Genomic DNA, 21,111 nt, shown 5'->3' on the forward strand with positions numbered 1-21,111 from the left:
ATTCATTCAGTCAACTTTGTACCTGTGTTACTAAGCATCCCTTTTATTGGATGTTGCTCATAAGTCTGTTGCCTAACACTTTAATAATTCACTTTGGAACTCCATGCACATCCCATCAACATCATTACCCTCATGAACTTTCCCTGTTCCTTCATCAGAAAAACTGAAGCAACTTAGTTGAACACATTTTGCAATTAGAAATCTGATTACATTAGGGCAGAAACTTATAAGAGACTGAGCAATGGGAGCCAGTGAGATTAATGTCACTGAAGTCTGGTACGGCCTATCACTAGCAGCTTGCTTCAATTATTGACAAGCATTGTGACAAGTTTCTCACCAGACAGTGGAAAGTTGCCAATAAGGGAATTCATTGCATATTAAATGACTTGGCAACCACCCAATTTATATCATTAATATTTTGCTTCCTGTCTGACAAGATGCAGAAATCAGATTGGGTACCATTAACTTCAGCTCGCTGCTTACTCTGAAAGACCTCCATGTTAGTTAGGGCTAAACAACATCTCAGTGCATGATTAACAGGCAGCAGCCACATGCAAGGAAGCACAGACATGCATTTCAGGATGCACCAGCAACTAGCATCGAAGGAGCACTTTACGCACATGGATGAAGAGCCAGCTTATGAATTAGACCAAGCTGCATCTCAGGGCTGAAAAATTGCTCTCTTAACATTTGTCACATAACACATGCCTGGATGCTTGCACCATCTACGCCTCACCTTGCCTTGCAATTAGCATTATCATTAGTGTAGTACAAGACAAGTCAGCTTACAATGGTGGTGGAAAAGTGGGCAGGTCCAGGCTTTTGTAAGTTAGTCTGGTGGGGACCTGTGGAACTGCACACCTGTGGCTGTTTGGGAAAGACAAGCAAGATGACATTTGGATGTTTAAGGGCTTATTACCAAGTAGAAATGGAGGCTGGAAGCCACTGGTTAAGGAACTTAAGGAAGGAACATTGAAAGAAGGTGGCTCAGCTGTTAGTGCTGGTGCAAAAAAAAAACGTTCTGCCTTTTCTTCTTTAAAGTGCATCAAAACATTCAGTTTTTTCACATATTTGTATTATGTCTTATTATCAAAAGAATTAGTTACCAAAACCTCTAATTAAAATGGTTGGATAAAAGACTTTGCTTTTCTTATGATCAGATTGATATCTTAGTGAAGGAATGGTGTTTAAGGCATAATGTTAATTATTTTTACAATGTTCTTTGAACAGACAAATTCATTTTGTTGACTATCATTTTAAGATTACAGATGCTTACAAGCCTCGATTTGAAGTTCCGCATGAAATCACTAAACCATTTGAGGGTCCTGCAGTGCCAAATCCTAATTATGAAGTTGAGCTTGCTAAGAATCCTTTTGGAATTTTAATCAGGAGAAAGTCCACCAGAACTGTGCTGTAAGCAATTTTCTTTCTAATATATGTTTACCATATTATTGACACAGGATATTTGTAACAAACATACTATGGAATTTATCTTTCTATTTTTTGGTGAAGGTTAAAGGTTAATCATAAGAAATTTTATACAAATGTGTTTGTTCCAAGATTTGGTCACCACCAGTTTAAATAAGTGTTTTTTACAGAAAAAAAGCCCTATTTCCTCATACTGCATCATTTTTTCCCCAAATTCTATCTTTCTGAGTAGCGTTGGTAATAAATTGACTTAGATTTTCATTCTTGAGATGGGAATTGAGAGTTGAGATCATTCTACCCAATCCCACCCCTCAAGAGAAAGTTCCCACAAAGACAAGATTTTCCTTGCAGTGAGATCTTTGTGGATGCAGTTGGACCAGCTGACCTAGGAAAGAAACCAGAGCCAGTCATAATGCCTGCAGAGATGGGAGTAGGATGTTTAACAGGCCTGCTTCAATCCTGTGGAACATCATCGGAATTATGATCAGAAAAGTAAGGCCAACTCACTGTCAACAGTAATATCTTCTCAACCTCCACACAAAGCCCCATTCATTTGACATCATGCTCTCCAGCAAACAACAATGGCCAGTTATGTCCATTCATGCACTATACACTGTTCTTATGACCAATTTGGAGTTGTCATGCCTCATTAAACATTATTGGTGGAGAGTTGGACATTTATTAGTATAGTCTTAGTCATAGAGATGTACAGCACAGAAACAAACCCTTCAGTTCAACTCACCTGTGCTGATCAGATATCCTAAATTAATCTAGTCTCATATACCAGCACTTGGCCCACATCCTTCTGAACCCTTGCTATTCATATACCCATCCAGATGCCTTATAAATGTCTCCACAATTTACTCGGCAGCACATGCAAGGCATGCACCATCCTTTGTGTGAAAAAGTTGCCCCTTAGGTCCCTTTTATAATTTTCCCATCTATCCCGAAACCTATGCCCTCTAGTTCTGGACTCCCCCAACCCAGGGAAAAGGCCTTGTCTACTTACCCTATCCAGGCCCTCATGGTTTATAAACCTCTATAAGTTAACCCTTCAGCCTCTGACACTCCAGGGAAAACAGCCCCGTTTTATTCAGCCTCTCCCTTCAGCTCAAACCCTCCAATCCTTCAATGTGTTTGTAAATATTTTCTGAACTCTTTCAGGTTTCACAACATACTTCTAATAGGAGGGAGACCAGAATTGCACACAATATTCCAAAAGTAGCCTAACCAATGTCTAGTACAGCCACAACATGATCTCCCAACTCATATAATCAATGAGGTAAAAATGATGACTGCAGATGCTGGAAACCAGAGTCTAGATTAGAATGGTGCTGGAAAAGCACAGCAGGTCAGGCAGCATCCGAGGAGCAGTAAAATTAGCATTTCGGGCAAAAGCCCTTCATCGGGAATACCTCCTGATGAGGGCTAATGCCCGAAACGTCGATTTTACTGCTTCTCGGACGTTGCCTGAACTGCTGTGCTTTTCCAGCACCATTCTAATCGAGACTCATATAATCAATGCTCTGACCAATAAAGGCAAGTATACCAAATGCCGTCTTCACTATCCCATCTACCTGCAACTCCACTTTCAAGGAGCTTTGAACCTGCACTCCAAGGTTTCTTTGTTCAGCAACACTCCCCAGGACCTTACTGTTAAATGTAGCAGTCTTACCCTGATTTGCCTTTTCAAAAAACAGTACCTCACATTTATCTAAGTTAAACTCCATTGGCCACAACTGAACCCCAGGGAAGAACGTTTCTTGTTTAACAGGTCTGGCTCAGTAATCTCTTTTGTCGGTTGCAGAATGCTTTTTTGTATAAGGCAAAGTGGTTTTACATACTTCCCGTTACTGTTTTTGATACTTTAAAAAGTCTGAATGATTGACAATTCTATTGGCTTGTCCTAGAAATGAGTTTTTTTAAAGAATGTTGAAGTTATCAATTAATGACATTTTAAAAAGAAAGCTTTTCTAAATCTTCTATTGTCATGACAAGATTCATTTGTTCTGGACAGTGTACAGTGAGCAAATGAGCATGAGGCTGTCAGAGGTTGGCATTGGGAAAAGCAGATCTGTAGGTAGTTGCTTGGACATAGTTTTGCATGGAAAGGTCATGAGGGGCCATAAGTGGATGGGTTGCTTGGACAAAGCTTGACATGAAATCATGGGCATGACATTTTACACTTACCTTTCATAAGATTATAGAATCTCTACAGTGTGGAAGCAGGTCATTTGGCTCATTGAGTCCACATTGACTTTCTGAAGAGCATCTCACCCAGATTCTAACCCCACCCTATCCATATAGTCCTGCATTTTCCATAGCAAATCCATCTAACCTGCACATCCCTGGACACTATAGGCAATTTAGCATGGCCAATCCACCTGACCTGTACATCTTTAGACAATGAGAAGAAACCAGAACATTTGGAGGAAACCTATGCAGACACAGGGAGAATGTGCAAACTCCACACAATTTATTTATTTTATTTAGGTTGACGTCTAACCCTAACCCTTACCCTAAACATACATATGTTCCCTCATCCAGACTGTGTTTTACAACTTCCCTGATGTGTCATGATTCAGGAGAAACAAGTTAAGCAAACCCAATCAAGCAAAAATGCTTCTGCTCTTTCTTGAATCTTGTTGTTTGTCAATTCATGTGCTGCAGTATCATAATCAGAATCTCTAAACACCATATTCATTCTACTGCCAGTGCCAACCATTAGAATTTAACAACTTGGACCACATAATTCAAGTAACTTTTCTGTAATCATAATCTGGAAATCTGTTAGTCTCTCAGCAATATAGAGCTGTAAAGTATGTGGTCATCCATATCAATCTTCCATCACTACCGTAGCAGCATTTTCTTCCTCTGCTGTTTACTCTTTTTCTGTAACTTGTTGTTATGTTGAAAAATGAGGAGAAGGCGAGGACAGCAGATGCTGGAGATCAGAGTCAAATAACCTAGAGTTTATGCTGGAAACCTTGACTCTCCTGGTCGTCGGATGCACCATACCTTTTGACTCTGATGTTGAAAAATGAATTACCTATTCAGCAGTGTCATTCTAAAACAGTTCTGATGCAAGTTTAATAAAAAGATAAACATTATCAAACTACAGATTTCAAAGGGCAACCCTTTATTCATTTACAAAACCATGACTTGTTTAAGATATGATTCATAAATTACTCACTGATAAGCAACATAAACATACAGCAATTGGACCAAAAATATGAACCTATCTAAAATCAAAGTTGCAGGATCTTTCGTGCTGATTTAAGCTGGCCCAGTTCACAAACCTCATCAAGTCACCAAATCAAAATGAGAAGATTGCCATCTTTCCAAATATTGCATTTGGAGTTGATCAAGAAGGATTTTCAACTCAAAGTTGATTATTAGACACACATGTAATAGTTGACGTATTTTAAAGATGTTAACTATTAAATATATTTAATGTAGTGAGAAGCTAGCTTATCATCTGTGTTGATTTTCCAAATCATTTTCATAGCTTAAATCAAGTCAATCAATGCTTAATTTTTGTGATATTTTCAACTATATTACTAAACCTTCAGCAAGTTAACACTCTTAAATACCATAAACGCAGCAGCAGAAATTGTCCGGTCAGCCCATTGCTTTGCCATTCAGTTAGGTCATGGCTAATTTGATAATTTGGTGGGCAGCATGGTGGCACAGTGGCTTGCACTGCTGCCTCACAGTGCCAGAGACCCAGGTTCAATTCCCACCTCAGGCGACTGACTGTGTGGAGTTTGCACATTCTCCCCATGTCCGTGTGGGTTTCCTCCATGTGCTCCAGTTTCCTCCCACAGTCCAAAAATGTGCAGGTTAGGTGAATTGGCCATGCTAAATTGCCCATAGTGTTAGGTGAAGGGGTAAATGTAGGGGAATGGGTCTGAGTGGGTTGCGCTTCAGTGGGTTAGTGTGGACTTGTTGGGCCAAAGGGCCTGTTTCCACACTGTAAGTAACCGAATCTAATCTAATCCAATAATTCTCAAGTCCACTTTCCTGTCTTGCCTCAATGTTCTTAGATTCATTTCCTGATTAAAAACTGATCTGGTATTGAGGACAAGTCTCAGACTCATTAACTCAGCAGAATAGATGAAATAATACAGAATAAAGGTACATGATCCAAAGCATTGCAATGCCCTCTTCTGAAAGTCAGCAACCTTCTAGCAGCCATGCTGTAACCATAGAAATGTCATTGTAAAAGAAAAAGATAAAGTTGCCATAGTCCCAGAGGACTTGAGGTGGGATAATGTGAAGGACATCATGCCTCGGACAAAGGAAGATGTTGAGAGGAGAGATCTTCATGGTAACGGCAGCTGGTGCCAGAATTGAACCTACATTGTTGGTGTCAATCTGCATTGCAATCCAGCCAACTAAACTAACCTACTCCTTATGCCATTGTATAGGGGTAAGATGATAGCAAAGGCATACAGATTACAGGCACTAAGGAAAACCTCAATGATGATTAGTTGGTATTTGTATGCAACATGACATGCTTTGACTTTTATGTTTAATGTGTTTATTTTCTGTTGATTTTTATTTTTGTATTATGGTCAAACAGATGGAATGATTGTCAGCAACATGGGGATGATAATGTGTAAAACTGTGGTGAATACGAATTGGTTGTTCCCTTTTACTGCTTTCCACTAGAGTACTTGAATATTGGAAGGTGTCAGCTTCTGCAGCAATTAAGCAAGAGAAATTGTCCCCTATACTTTGGAACATGATTGGATCCACAATTGTGTGAATTGTCTATGGCATTTATAGTTCACAGCAGATAATCACAAGTCATGATATTTGCTCTGTTGTGTATTTCACGACTCAAGCAGAGCGATCTATGCAGTGAATGCATTTTGTCAGCATGCTTGATCTAAAATAATTGACATAGTACAGCTTTCATTGTGTGCAACTGGGCATTGGCGCGATGAGCTAGCATGCATAAGAGACAGCAGAAAGCATGTGGCACCTGGTCTGTTTGCTGTTGTGGCTCAACAAAAGACATAGCAGACAGTTACAATAATTAAGGCATCATGATCGCAGTCAAGAACAAAGTCATTGACCTGCAAGATTTGCTACATACGGTCACACAGCCGCCAACGATTGAGGGACTTAAATTCCTTGCATTTGTGATCGTTCAGTGTTAACATGCAGTGCTGAGAAAACAATATCTTACACTGTGGGGGTGTAAATTCCTGGTAAAATTACAGAAGTAGTCTCTGCTGATCTCTGGCAAGTGAAAATGAAATCTAGTTAGGTCTCCAAACAGAGACCCTCAGGAATCTCTTCTTCAACAGTGGACAGCAAACTGCCAGCCATTTCCAATATTAAAAATGTATTTCCTGTTCAAACCTTGGAAAGGTACTGATGCATGAAATATGATGGGCACATTATCCATTTTGATTCTCTATGTGGAACTGGAGCAACTGTAAGATTCCATCTGAATTTTGTAGGATGCTTGTGATTCAGCTAGTACGTTGAGATAGAAACTTGAATCATACTTCAATGCAATTTCATTATGTACCCATAAGTTTGTCAGTCAAGCCCAAAATGGAAACTCTAGAACATAATTTACGGATTTAGAATGAGTTTGTACTTTGAAAATCAATGTTGTCAACTTAGCACATCTAATAACAATTTATATAATCAGCGTGTATTTTGACCTATAATTTCAATCTGACCATCTGCAGTAATTTGTTCCTAATTAATTATAACTACTATTAATTTGATAAACAGCAATTAGTATTATCAATGATAAAAGCTTAGTGCAATAAGAAGCGATCTGAAGTATATCAAATCATTTTTGACCTTTATACAGGGGTGTCAGGAGCTTTGTATGCTGGATTTTACAGAGAGATTTGTGAAAATGAATAATGTTACAAGTGATACAAGTTTTGGTGAACATGATAGAATTTTTAATAACTTTGTAAATATTGCAGATTTCTTTGAATTTATTTTCCCTAACGTGAGGTAGAACATGATTTACATACCTGTCAAGTTATGTTATTTTCTTACATGCATTTTGACTCACAAATTGAATATTTTAAGAAAAATTGTGGCAACTTCTAATTGTTAAGAACATATAAAGAACAGCGATTAAAGGTCTCAGTATTATGAAAATGAATTATGTGAAGTGAGAAAACATAAATTGCTCATTGTAATATCTTTTACAATTTTGTTTGGAAAGTCAGGTTGTTGGCTTATTTTGGTTATGTGCAATTAAGAAGAGGGACACAATTTTTCTATATTTCTCTGTAAGTTGTAGATTGTACTGACATTTTTTATATTAAAATATTTCCAATTGTATTTCATACAGAATTGAAACATAATAGCATTTCTATCTGTAGGTTTGATACTTCAATCGCACCATTGATTTTTGCTGATCAGTTTTTGCAAATAAGTGCAACACTTCCTAGTCACAACATCTATGGGCTGGGAGAACATGTTCATAAACACTATCGTCATGACACCAACTGGAAGATCTGGCCTATCTTCACCAGAGATGCATTTCCTAATGGGGTATGAAAACTATTTTGAATGCCAATTTTATTTTAAATAATGCTATCAAATGTTTAAACATGCCATGTTGCCACCTTGTTGTTTTATCCTATTGGTTCTATTCTGGAACAATTGAACAGAAAAACAGACTTAATGTTCTCAGAAATCAACATTAAGCCAGCATTTGTCTCAGAAAACTATGGTTCAACTCTCATTTCAGAGGTCTGAGCCCAAAAAATCAAGGTTGACATCCAAGCGAAAGATTGAGGAAATACTGCAACATTGGAGCTGCTGTATTTCATTAAACTGAGGTCTAGTACACCTTTTCATGGCAGTTGCAAAAAATCCCTCAGCACTATTCAAAGAAGAGCAGGGTAATTCTCACGATTAGTGTTTGTCCTTTAACATTAAAATCAGTTCTCTATCAGGAAGTGATGGTTAAAAGAAGGGAAAAAAAAACTGCCAGAGTGGTGTTTACTCAAACAAAGGCATATTTATAGCTTATCTTCATTAAAACAGTCATCTTAATCAGGTATAACTTCTTTTCTTTACAACAGTTATAATCTTGATAATTGTCCTCTTATCTTTCTTCTTCCCATGCAAAGACGTGAGTCTGTACTCATGCCACGAAGCAGTTAGGTAAGAAATCTTTCCATTACCTGGTGTGATTGGCTGTTCACTCAGCATGAGTGGATCATGCTGGATTTGTGCAATGGTATTTGGCAGATTAAGTTGGAAAATTTTACAACTCAGCAGATCTGCCTTGACATAAAGTGCCTATCACATGTAATGTGATACGAGCAAGTGCCAAGCTGGCTGGGTAGAAGACTCACATGGGTTATCTAAGACATTGTCTGAGTTGTTTTAAGAGTTGTTAGGCCCTTTAAACTTTCCATGTCCCCACCATACAACCTTATAACTCCATGCCACATTCATGCCACTCCATGCAATGTCACAGTTCCCATGCCAATTGACACCCCTCACCTGGGAACCACTGTGGTCAGACCTCAGAGCCGCATTGAGATGAACAAAAAAGCTTCTCATAATCTAATAGAATTTTCATTCATTCACAGTAATTACAGTGAAAACAACGTCATTCATGAAACCAATTCTTGTAAATCTGCTCCAGTATTCAATCTGTTACAAAAATTAACAATTTTCTTCTCAGTAAACTCATTAATGACAGATAATCCTTTAAAAGACGTCCAAAATGGCCAAACAAAATGTGAACTAAGCAATCTACTCGCCCCAGTTGAAAGAAGTGGTTTTGGAGCTTTTGAGAATCAACAAAGTATTCACAATAGGCACTGATTTACAACCCTTGGAAATATCAACAATAAACTATTTATCTTTGTTCTAGCTACATGAGATGACTTTTGTACCAAAGCAAACCAGCTACCAGTTTTGCATTCACTCTGATTGCTGCAGCCTTTTTTATTTCATGTTTTGGCAAGTAAAGAACTTCAAATCATGACACTTTAACAAACCATATCTGCCCTTCAAGAGCATTTATTTTAACTAACACTAACTTCAAGTGGTCCTGCTGAGTGTGGGGCTGATTCATACTCTTGCTGCTATCCTTGCTGGCAAAAAAAAATCGCAAGCTGGAAGCAGAGTGGTAATTCTGCACATTCATCCCACCCACCACTTTTAGAGTTGGTCCAACCCCATGGAAATTTGACACATTGCATTTATACTTTGTCTTTATCACAGAAACTGTTGTAAACTATTTCATAGAAATTAATGGAAAACATTGGACATTAAGCAAAATATTCAGAAAAAAATTGAGAAAATAATGTAAGAGTTTTAGATAAGTCTTATAGGAGGAGAAGGTGAAGGGATTGCATCAGAAATTTTCAAGCTTGAGACTGAGGTGGTTTAGTCGATCACTCAATGCACCAGCATTGAGTCAGGTTAATGTGGAATCCAATTTAATGTGTAGGAATTTGTTTAAAGGGCTATTTTACAGTTTGTTGGTAATATGGGCTTGCTTGCTACTGTCATTCTTAGTATTGGTCATAAGAAAAGAATATGGAATACCCTTGAGTTGTAACAGCACCCACGCACTGTCTTCCACTTTGTTTGGCGCTTATATTATTTGTGGGAAACATCGGTAGATGTTTCATTTCAGAAAACCTACCATGCAAGTGCAAATTGTTGTCAAGCTCATTGCTTCAAGCAATTTAAAATTGTCAATTGTGTCTCTGTTAAGATTAAATTGAAATTGATAACTGTAAATGTTGCATGAGATAAGTATTCTCAAGATGGTTAAAGCTGCTCTTTTACTTTGACAGGAGATGATTAATCTCTATGGACATCACACTTTCTTTATGTGCCTGGAAGGAGAGGATGGCTTAGCCTTTGGTGTTTTCTTGCTGAATAGCAATGCAATGGGTAAGCATATTATAAGGACTATGACAACAGATGATTTGATAATACTGTCCTAGAGAGTAGGCAGATAAATTACATGTTTATAAGTATCTGTCATTGCTGTTCTGAACCCAGGTTCTTGAACAAATATGAGAGTTGCCTCTGATTTATCCTTTCCTCTATCAGAAATACTTTTTTTTGGCTTTTCTCACCACTGCAACAGAATTGAGGGAAATAAACTCAGCATATGGAGACCTGGAGATGCAAACCTTCAAAACTTCACAGTATTACTTATTGAGTTTCATGTGATCCGGATGATAATGTCACCATATACTAAATGACATAGAATTCAACAGTAGAATACTCAACAAATTGCCTTTTAATTCATAAGATATGAAGACATGGCATGGCTCTAACTTTTGTTCCCTTTGTTTTGCAAATGCAGCTGGTTAATCCTGTACCAGGATTCTATGTTTAATAAGGATATGATGTTGTATTAACAAATAAAATTTGCTCAACAAACCAGTCAGTGATTGTAGTGAAAGATTTCAGGCTGATCTATTTATCATTTCAGAATGAGAAGATGTCAGAGATTAAGGTTATAAAATTTATCTCTAGTGATTTTGGTAATGACAGTATAGAATCCCAAAGCATTTACAACTACTTTTGGCATGTTCTGCATTGTACCTCCTAACTCTGTTTACCAGGCAAACAGGTCTGATCCTGTTTTCAAATGGCCTCTCAAATCCATTTTATCAGCATTCTGCCATTTTGGATCCTGTAAAGTACCAAATATACCTAGCTGAAAACACGTTTGGTACCTGAGGTACTACCAGCCTAGGGTTATTAGAATTCAACATTCTGGAGGAGTGCTTTTGACTTTTCTTTGGTTTTGATGAGTCTGTGGAGAGATTGTGCTTTGTGTTATAGAGTCATAGACTCATAAAGCTGTACAACATGGAAACAGACCCTTCAGTCCAACTCATTTATGCCGATTAAATATGGTAAATAAATTTAGTCCCATTTGCCACATTTGGCCCATATCCATCTCCACTTTTCCTATTCATATACCTGTCCAGATGCTTTTAAAAATGTTGTAATTGCACGAGCCTTCACCACTTCCTCTGGCAGCTCATTCCATGCACGTACCACCCTCTGAGTAAAAAGGTTGCCCCTTAGGTCTCTTTTATGTCTTTCCCCTCTCAAATTAAACCTATGCCCACTAGTTTTGGAGCCCTCACCCTGGGGAAAATACTTTGTCTATTTATCATAACCATGCACCTCATGATTTTATTAACCTCTATAATGTCACCCCTCAACCTCCAATGCTCCAGGGAACATAGCCCCATCCAATCCAACCTTTCCCGATAGCTCAAACCTTCCAACACCGGCAACATCTTTGTAAATCTTTTCTGAACCCTTTCAAATTTCACAACATCTTTCCGATAGCAGGGAGACCAGAACTGCACACAGTGTTCAAAAAGCAGCCTCACCAATACTGCAACATGACCTACCAACTCCTATACTCAATATGGTGACCAATAAAGGCAAGCATACCAAGCACCTTCTTCACTGTCCAATCTACCTGCAATTCTATTTTCATGGAACCATGAACTAGCACTCCAAGATCTTTTTTGTTCTGCAACAGGACCTTAAAGTGTATAAATCCTGCCCTGATTTGCCTTGCCAAAATGTAGCACTTCACGTTTATCTAAATTAAACTCCATCAGCCACTCCTCAGCCCATTAGTTCATCTGATCAAGATCCCATTGTTCTCTGAGGTAACTTTCTTCATTGTCTACTACACCTCCAATTTTAGTGTCATCTGTAAACTCATACTCCGATGTTCACATCAAGTCATTTATATAAATGGAGGAGTTATCAGAAATGTTCTTGATTGCAAGCTAATTGTGCTAGAGTTTGTCGTGCGATCAGATTAATTGAAAAGATCAATCAGGAGAAGGCCAATGATAGGGAGATATTTGCATTTCTCTTCTGCCTTAGCATAACTAGAGCAGAAACAGAGACAGCTGAGAACAAAGTATATTCATAAAGATAAGAGAAAGACTTTCAATTTAAGGGCATAGCCATCCAGGTTGTGTAGGGGCACCACACCGTACTTCCATCTTTTACCTTTGTTCATTCACGACATGTTGTCATCGCTGACTGGGCCAGCATTTATTAACTGTCCCATGTTGCTCATTTGACTGTGCGGTGAGCTGCCTTATTGAACCATCACAATCTATGTGCTGTAGGTAGGTCCACAATGCAGTTAGGAAAGGAATTCCAGGATTTTGATCCAAAGACACTGAAAGTAAGTTGACATATTTCCAAATCTGGACGGTGAGTGGCTTCTTGGGGAGGTTGCTTGTTCCCATATATATCTGCTGCCCTTGTCCTTCTAAATGGGGAAGTTAATGTGTTACTATATAAGGGGCTTTGTAGCTATGGATCCTCCTGAGTGGATCTTGTAGATGGTGCATACTATTCCGCCTGCTGGAGAGAACAGTTGTTTGAGGATGTGGTGCCAGTCCAGCTGGTTGTTTTTTCCTGGATAATGTCAAGCTTCTTAAGTATTGGTTGAGCTGCCCTCATTCAGATAACTGGTGTATTTCACATATTCTTGACTTGTGCCTTGTCAATGTTGAGCAAAATTTGGGAAGTCAGGAGTTGAGTTACTCACTGCAGGATTTCTAGTCTCGGATCTGCTCTCGTAGCCATTGTATTGGCGAGTCTAGTTCTGTTTCTGGCAATGGGAACCCTAAAGATGTTGACAATGGGGGATTTCAGTGATGGTAATGGCACTAAATATCAAGGGGCAATGGTTAGATTTTCACTTGTTGGAGATGGTCATTGCCACAATAGAGTCTCAGTCTAGATATTGTACACATCTTGCTACATTTGGATGTGGACTGCTTCAGTACCTGAGGAGTCACAAATGATGCACCTGCATTTCACCAAGCAGGTGATTACTAAACTGCAATTTCCTACAATTGTACTTACAGCCACAGGGCAGAATAAGGTAATGGCATCAGTGGCCTTAAAAATTAACTATAGTCCTCAATTTTTATGTTCAGTGATAGCTCCAAGTAGGAATTAAAAGCATTTGAACATTTTGCAAGTATCACTGTGTTAGAAAGGCAGCCAAAAAAAAAACAGAATTGTTTGCTTGGCTCAGAAGTATACAGTCCCAGTTCATATCTATCCAAGTACACCACGTATACAACACAATGGAAAAAATGGCACTGATCATTTATTCACTTCTTTGTTGGAAGCTTTTAACATCTACCACTGTTTGCTGCTCAATGATTGCATGTACATCCAAGCAAATGTTTTGTCCACATGACTCAATTAGTATCAAGTTGTCAAAGTAATCTGTTTCTGGATTCAGACTTACAACCCACCCTCCCATCCTGGCACCTTCCCCTACCACCGCAGGAACTGTAAAGCCTGCGCCCACACCTCTTCCCTCAGTCCTATCCAAGGCCCTAAAGGAGCCTTCCACATCCATCAAAGTTTTACCTGCACATCCACTCATATCATTTATTGTATCCGTTGTTCCCGATGTGGTCTCCTCTGCATTGGGGAGACTGGGCACCTTAGCAGAGTGCTTTAGGGAACATCTCCGGGATACCTGCACCAATCAACCACACCGCCCCCTGGCCCAACATTTCAACTCCCCCTCCCACTCTGCCAAGGACATGGAGGTCCTGGGCCTCCTTCACCATCGCTCCCTCACCACCAGACGCCTGGAGGAAGAATGCCTCATCTTCTGCCTCGGAACCCCAGGGCATCAATGTGGACTTCAACAGTTTCCTCATTTCCCCTTCCCCCAGCTCACCCTAGTTCCAAACTTCCAGATCAGCACTGTTCCCATGACTTGTCCAGACTTGTCCTACCTGCCTATCTCCTTTTCCATCTATCCACTCCACCCTTTCCTCCCTGACCTATCACCTTCATCCCCTCCCCCACTCACCTATTGTACTCTATGCTACTTTCTCCCCACTCCCACCCTCCTCTAGCTTATCTCTCCACGCTTCAGACTCTCCGCCTTTATTCCTGATGAAGGGCTTTTGCCCGAAACGTCAATTTTGCTGCTCCTTGGATGCTGCCTGAACTGCTGTGCTCTTCCAGCACCACTAATCCAGCATCTGCAGTCATTGTTATTACCTCTTAGACTTATTTAAGTTTACTTGACTAAATCTAGGCTCACAGTTAGCATTTGATATCTAAAATGTTGAACAATTGTCCAGAGGAATGGACATTTCCTGAAATATATCATCCCTTAGGCACTTAATCACTAAATATTTAAATAGAATCAATCTTGACTTTTCCCACAGCCATACATTTGAAATTGGAATATTAATCTTTTACACTTTCTACATGTTTTTAAAAGTGTGGAATATGTCTACATCAGTCATACAACTAACTTTTCCAAATTTATAATCAGTTACATTGGCAATTGCGGCCTGATCAAACGCTACTGAGTATTTCCAATTTCAAAAATCTGCTTTCCAGGTGGTCACATGGAAGGTGAATAAATTTACAGATTGCAGCAGTGTCAAACATCACTGTTGAAAACAGTCAAAATCTCTTAAAGTCATCCTCCAATGAACACATTAACCTAGATACTGAGTCTTCAGTTTTTTTAATCTAGGCCATTGCAAATTGCATAGCTCCAATTATTGTTCAACAATTGCTCTAAAAGAATCTGCAGTGCTGTGGTTCACCTAGAACATTGTTCAGAGCTGTCAATATAATGAGATATTATGGCTTTTCTGAGCATTTTCAGGAAATATTTGTTTATTGGATCATTGGAATCATTCACTTTATCCATGCAGAACTCAATAAAAACATAGTTTTGCATTAGTGCACTTACTGTGAAATGCCTTGACAGCCATCTCACTTCACTCAGAGAATGAAATGCCACTGCATCTCATTCTGTCTTTGGAAAATTCTTCAAATCATCCTTTTTCCATAGCTGACCTGCTGAATATTGTATACACTATTGGTAGAAGTATTTCAATATCCTTCATAATTGAGACCTGCTTCCACGCATCATCTAAGATCTTCTGTATGAGCACTGCAATGCTGTGCTGACAAATGTTTGATTTCATATTGCAACATGGCCACTGCTCTATTTTTCTTTCCAATCATAACAGAAGCTCTATCTAATATAAACATCATCTTCTGAAAATTAAGGCCACTGTTAATATAAAGTTGCTTGATTGCTCTAACAGTAGCGACACTGTCATCAGTTTCAAAATACCTGCAAAGAAAATATTGTAAAACACTTCAGATTCTGGTTAAAACCTAATGTACAAAATCAACATTTTTGGACTGAAGTGTTTGTATTTTCTTCCACTATCAATATATGAAATGTGATTTGCATCATGTAAAGGTGTAATTTTGACTCTCCCAGCTCTGTGTACTTTGTCACAAGCATGTTTGGCACAGAAAGGATGGATGCAATCATCTTTACAGCAAGTGTCACATTATCAGTTGGATTTTTCACCATATTGGGATTACTATTTTTTAAGTTTTGAACACTCCACCCTAACCTCACAATCGCCCAGTGTTTCAAGAAGCATTCATAAATTACCACCTTTAATTTACAAATCCAATACAACAGTGACATTTCAGGTCAAATGTCACTTTGTATAACCCAATTTCCAATAGTACCACCTTTTTCTCAGTGGCGAACTAACCTCCAGCATTGCTTTAGAACAAATAGCGCATAAGACATCATCGGTTTCATGAGAGAGAGAAATTTGACTAATTCTCACCTTCTATTTCTGTGTTGAACATGGGAGTTTGGTTTTGATTATCCTGGAAAAAGCATTCCTGTTTTGAAATGTTTCTTTATGTAGTTAAAAACTCCTTTGCGTTTATTTTGAACATATTCTAACCTTATTCTCTCAAGAAAGCAAAGCTTAAAAATATAAATGAAAAATGCTCCTTCTGTTACACCTTTCTGGAATGGCCACCTACGTCACAGACCTCATGCCATCTGATCCTCCTGGTTACTGCAGACTAGAAACTCTCAAGGAGCTTTCCACTGGAGTTCAGGCCTGGCCTCTTCCCTTGTCCATTCTCTCAGCCAACCTCCTGCTGTTTCCTCTGCACTGACATATTAGATTAGATTAGATTAGATTAGATTAGATTACTTACAGTGTGGAAACAGGCCCTTTGGCCCAACAAGTCCACACCGATCCGCCGAAGCGCAACCCACCCATACCCCTACATTTACCCCTTACCTAACACTACGGGCAATTTAACATGGCCAATTCACCTGACCCATCACAATGTTCAATCACAATGTAGCTAGAGCTCCAATGCAATGGAAGTGGCTGTGTGGTTGAGTGCCAACCAATGGTCCATAAAACCTGGGCTTTGAGTCTGTGGGATGCACAGTTGATCATGAGACATGCATCTTTTTTTCTCTTGAGTACATGGTTTAAATGCACACTGCTTACAGGGAATGTAGTCACCTTAGTCTTGCTTCACAACTTCGTGCCTTCTCATTACTCTGCAATGTACAATCATAGTATCCTCTGGGTAAAATCCTGAAGCAAAACTTAATATCAAAAACCATCCTACAATACCTCTAATAACACATTCAAAATTGAATGTTTCACCTTTGTGCATTCATTTCGTGCCTAACTTGCACGTGTGTTTGCTTGTTCTCGTGCTCCTGCACAGTTGTACTGTGGAAAGCTGACAACTTTCACTGGAGTAGGATGCAGATGAGTTTGCAGAATTTCTTCAAACAGATCTGGGCTCAGAGGGCCTGGCTCAGGGCCACACAAACCAAGCAGAATTTGCAATGGTCTGGCCAGACTGACTGAATGAGGGCCATTAGCAAGTAATCTGGTGGAGCAGCATTGCTGGGAGCAGAACTGCTGTAATGGAGAGAGAAGCCAGAAGTTGTGTTCAGGCTCAGTGAGCTAACTTATATACTTATCATCAACTTGAGCTACAAATCATCTCAAAAATTGCTTGTTGTGTTCATCTCAGAGCAATTGCCATTTCCTCAGAACAGCACCCAGAAATATGAATAATGCCAGAGGACAAATCGTTGAACTGTGCTGAAAATTTGTATACCATGTATGTACTGCCAGGTTTGCAGCAGGCATGGTACCAATCTGAGCTTGTGTAGTAGGAAGTATGTTGTTCCGGTTTCCACTGCAACACTGAGACTTTGGGTGCCTTCTGCTTCTCTACAATGGAAGCATGAATAGAAGTCACCATCAGACACTCTATCATGAAACACTATATCAAGCACAGTCATAGTATTGAGTATCACTTCCAAGCTGGAAATGATACGTTCAGGCTCTGCTTGAGGTCTTCTGTCATATTGGAACCGGACACCTCCACGCTCCTTCACAGTGACAGAAGTGTGCTTGGTAGACCTGCAATGTGCTATGCATCTGTGTTTGCTATATCGTTAAACTTGCCCTGTATGTTACCCCATCAAACACATCAAGTATCATAATTCCCTAGTGCAGAAAACATTTGAGACCTGTTGTGGAGTTGTGGAGAGCTGGCATTCATAAGACCATAAGACATGGGAGCAGAATTAGGCCAATTAGCCCATCAAGTCAATGCTGCCATTTGATCATGGCTGAAATATTTTTCAACCCTATTGCATTTACCTTGCTAACTGCCAACAGATCTTGTCCATTCACCATGAGAGAATCCTGAACTGGGACTCCCAAGTCCCTTGCACTTCAGATTTCTGAAGCCTTTCCCCATATAGAAAATAGTTAACACTTCTATTCTTTTGACTAAAGTGCATAACTTCACATTTAACCATATTGTATTCCATCTGCCACTTTTTTGTACAAACTCCTAACCTGTCCAACTCCTTCTGCAGCCTCCCTGTTTCCTCAATACTACTTCTCCTTCCACCTATCTTTGTATTATTTGAAGCACAGCACAAATACCCTCAGTTCTATCATCCAGATCATTAATGTAAATTTTCAGAACCTGAAAGCAAAATACAGAAGAGGAGGATTTGAAATTGCATAAAAACACAAGAGATACATTGATACAGCATCTGCAGCTTGTACTTTCTCCTGGATAACAGAATGAAAGTGATTTGAGAATGTGCATAAGTCAAGAAAACATTGTCATGAAGAATATTTTCACTGATGCTCAATGCAACACCCTCAATTAAAGCTAATTCCAAGCAATGACCATCCCTTTGCTCCTAAAGATGTGCAGGCATACCTGTCCTTCATCACATCTCTGTTTTTGCAATCTTGTCCTATTTAAGGCTGAGATTGAGAAATTCTTGATCAATAGGGGAATCAAGCATTATGGTAAAAAAACCAGGAAATGACCATGATCCTAATGATGGCAGAATAGGGTTGAGGATCCCACTCTGCTACTATTTTATATGGTCTATGAGATAGCAGGGAGGGGAGGGGAGTGGCAAGGTGGTTGGAATTAATTCATCCTTTGAAGTAGTTGCTGCAGTTTTAACTATGATCTAGAAGGACTAAAGAATGTGTTGTTACTCATTCTTTGTTGTAACATAGTGAAACTGCTGTGGTTCTGTTCGCCGAGCTTGGAATTTGTGTTGCAGACATTTTGTCCCCTGTCTAGGTGACATCCTCAGTGCTTGGGAGCCTCCTGTGAAGCACTTCTGTGATGTTTCCTCCGGCATTTATAGTGATTTGTATCTGCCGCTTCTGGTTGTCAGTTCCAGCTGTCCGCTGCAATGGCCGGTATATTGGGTCCAGGTCGATGGGCTTATTGATTGAATCTGTGGATGAGTGCCATGCCTCTAGGAATTCTCTGGCTGTTCTCTGTTTGGCTTGTCCTATAATACTAGTCCTATAAAAATGCCATGCAAGGACTGCACAAAACATTACATAGGACAAACAGGAAGACAACTAACGATCCACATCCATGAACACCAACTAGCCACGAAATGACACGACCAGCTATCCTTAGTAGCCACACACTCAGATGACAAGCAACATAAGTTTGACTGGGACAACACTACTATTATAGAACAAGCCAAACAGAGAACAGCCAGGGAATTTCTAGAGGCATGGTACTCATCCACAGATTCAATCAATAAATACATTGACCTGGACCCAATATAACAGTCACTGCAGAGGACAGCTGGAACTAACAACCAGAAGTGGTAGGGACAAATCACTATAAATGCCAGACGAAACATCACAGAAGCGCTTCACAGGAGGTTCCCAAGCAATGAGGATGTCACCTAGACAGGGGACGAAACGTCTGCAACACAAATTCCCAACTCGGTGAACAGAACCACAACAATGAGCACCCGAGCTACAAATCTTCTCCCAAACTTTGAATAGTGAAACTGCACTGCTTAGCTCCCTAAAAACACATCCAAAACAATTCAGACACAAATCTCTAGATGTTGACTGTATTGAGGATTTAAATAACTTCTGGGGCATTTTTCAGCACACTGCAATCTGGTTTTTATTACCAAATGTTGTTGTTGTTAAATATAACTATAAAACAACCATTGTAAAAGATGGGAGAGAGCTTGTCTTGTTTATCAGGCATAGTAGGGAAGATTTATTGTGGTTGCTCATTGTACTAGAATCATAAATAAACATTTTTCATAACGTATTAAAATAGGATTGATACTACAAAAAGAAAATGTTGTAATAGACATACATGGTAGCATGGTGGCTCAGTAGTTAGCACTGCTGCCTCATAGAGCCACCTTGGGTGACTGTCTGTATACAGTTTGCACATTCTCCCTGTGTCTACGTGGGTTTCCTCCAGGTACGCTGGTTTCCTCCCACTGTCTGAAGATGTGCAGGTTGGGTGGACTGGCCAGGCTAAGTAGTGTCCTGGAAAGTACAGGCTAGCTGGATTATCCATTGGAAATGCAGGCTTACAAGGATAGGGTGGAGGGTGCCTCTGTGTGGGCTGCTCTTCAACAGGTCAGTGTGGACTCAATGGGATGAATGGCCTGCTTCTACACTGTAGGGTTTCTATGATTCTAAACATGGCTGATGTAATGCCAAATAGGAATTGTTGAGCTACCATGCATACTCATGTTCCTTCAACAGAGAATGAAACCCTTTTTCCACTAATGGCTCAATGTTGAAATAAGGAAGATCTAAGTGGTCACCTTGTGATGTTCCAGTCAATTTCTCAGGATGAACGAGGATAGTCAAGGCAACATTGTTACGTGATAGCAGCTTGTAAATGAGCAGAAACGTAGGAACAAGAGCAGGCTATTCAGGTCCTCGACTCTATTCCAGTGTTTAATAAGATCATGGTTGATCTCTGGTCTAACTCCATATACCTACCATTGACCTGCAGCCTGTAACACTTTTATTGAACTAAAAGTTATCAATCCCTGATTTAAAATATACAACTGATCCAGCATCACTGCCATCGGTGGAAAAGAATTCCAAACCTGTATGTTTCAGGCACCTTGCAAAATGAACTGTGGAGAATATAAAGCACTGGGTTGCTTAGGTGTGAAAAACAAGAGCACCTAACTTTCAGTAGCCTTGCCTTTATGAACCCTGTGACACTGAAACTCTGCCTAACCACAATACCATATTGTGGGCCTTTCGTATACATTGACTTTGACAGCCTAAGGAGTTCAATTCATATTTCAGTGACAAGCTCACCTTTTTATCGAATGCCCATATCAGGGCACCATGGTGAACCTCAGGATATATGGCCCAATTTTATATGGTTCTCACCGCCGTATATTCTGCTTTCAACTTTTGTGGACGGATGTATCAGCCTTGAGCTTATCTCCAATAAATACTTGCTCAC

General features: G+C 39.5%; 1 protein-coding gene across 1 annotated transcript in view; it reads left to right on the forward strand.

The window, feature by feature from the left end:
* Nucleotides 1–21,111, forward strand: part of si (sucrase-isomaltase) — a 218,424-nt gene that overhangs the window by 94,779 nt on the left and 102,534 nt on the right. The window contains 3 exon segments of the mRNA XM_060833923.1: nucleotides 1,262–1,413; nucleotides 7,797–7,968; nucleotides 10,242–10,341. Of these exon segments, the coding sequence (XP_060689906.1) occupies nucleotides 1,262–1,413; nucleotides 7,797–7,968; nucleotides 10,242–10,341 (424 nt within the window).

This window comes from Hemiscyllium ocellatum, chromosome 13 (genome assembly GCF_020745735.1).
Source record: "Hemiscyllium ocellatum isolate sHemOce1 chromosome 13, sHemOce1.pat.X.cur, whole genome shotgun sequence".
Classification (NCBI taxonomy): Eukaryota; Metazoa; Chordata; class Chondrichthyes; order Orectolobiformes; family Hemiscylliidae; genus Hemiscyllium; species Hemiscyllium ocellatum.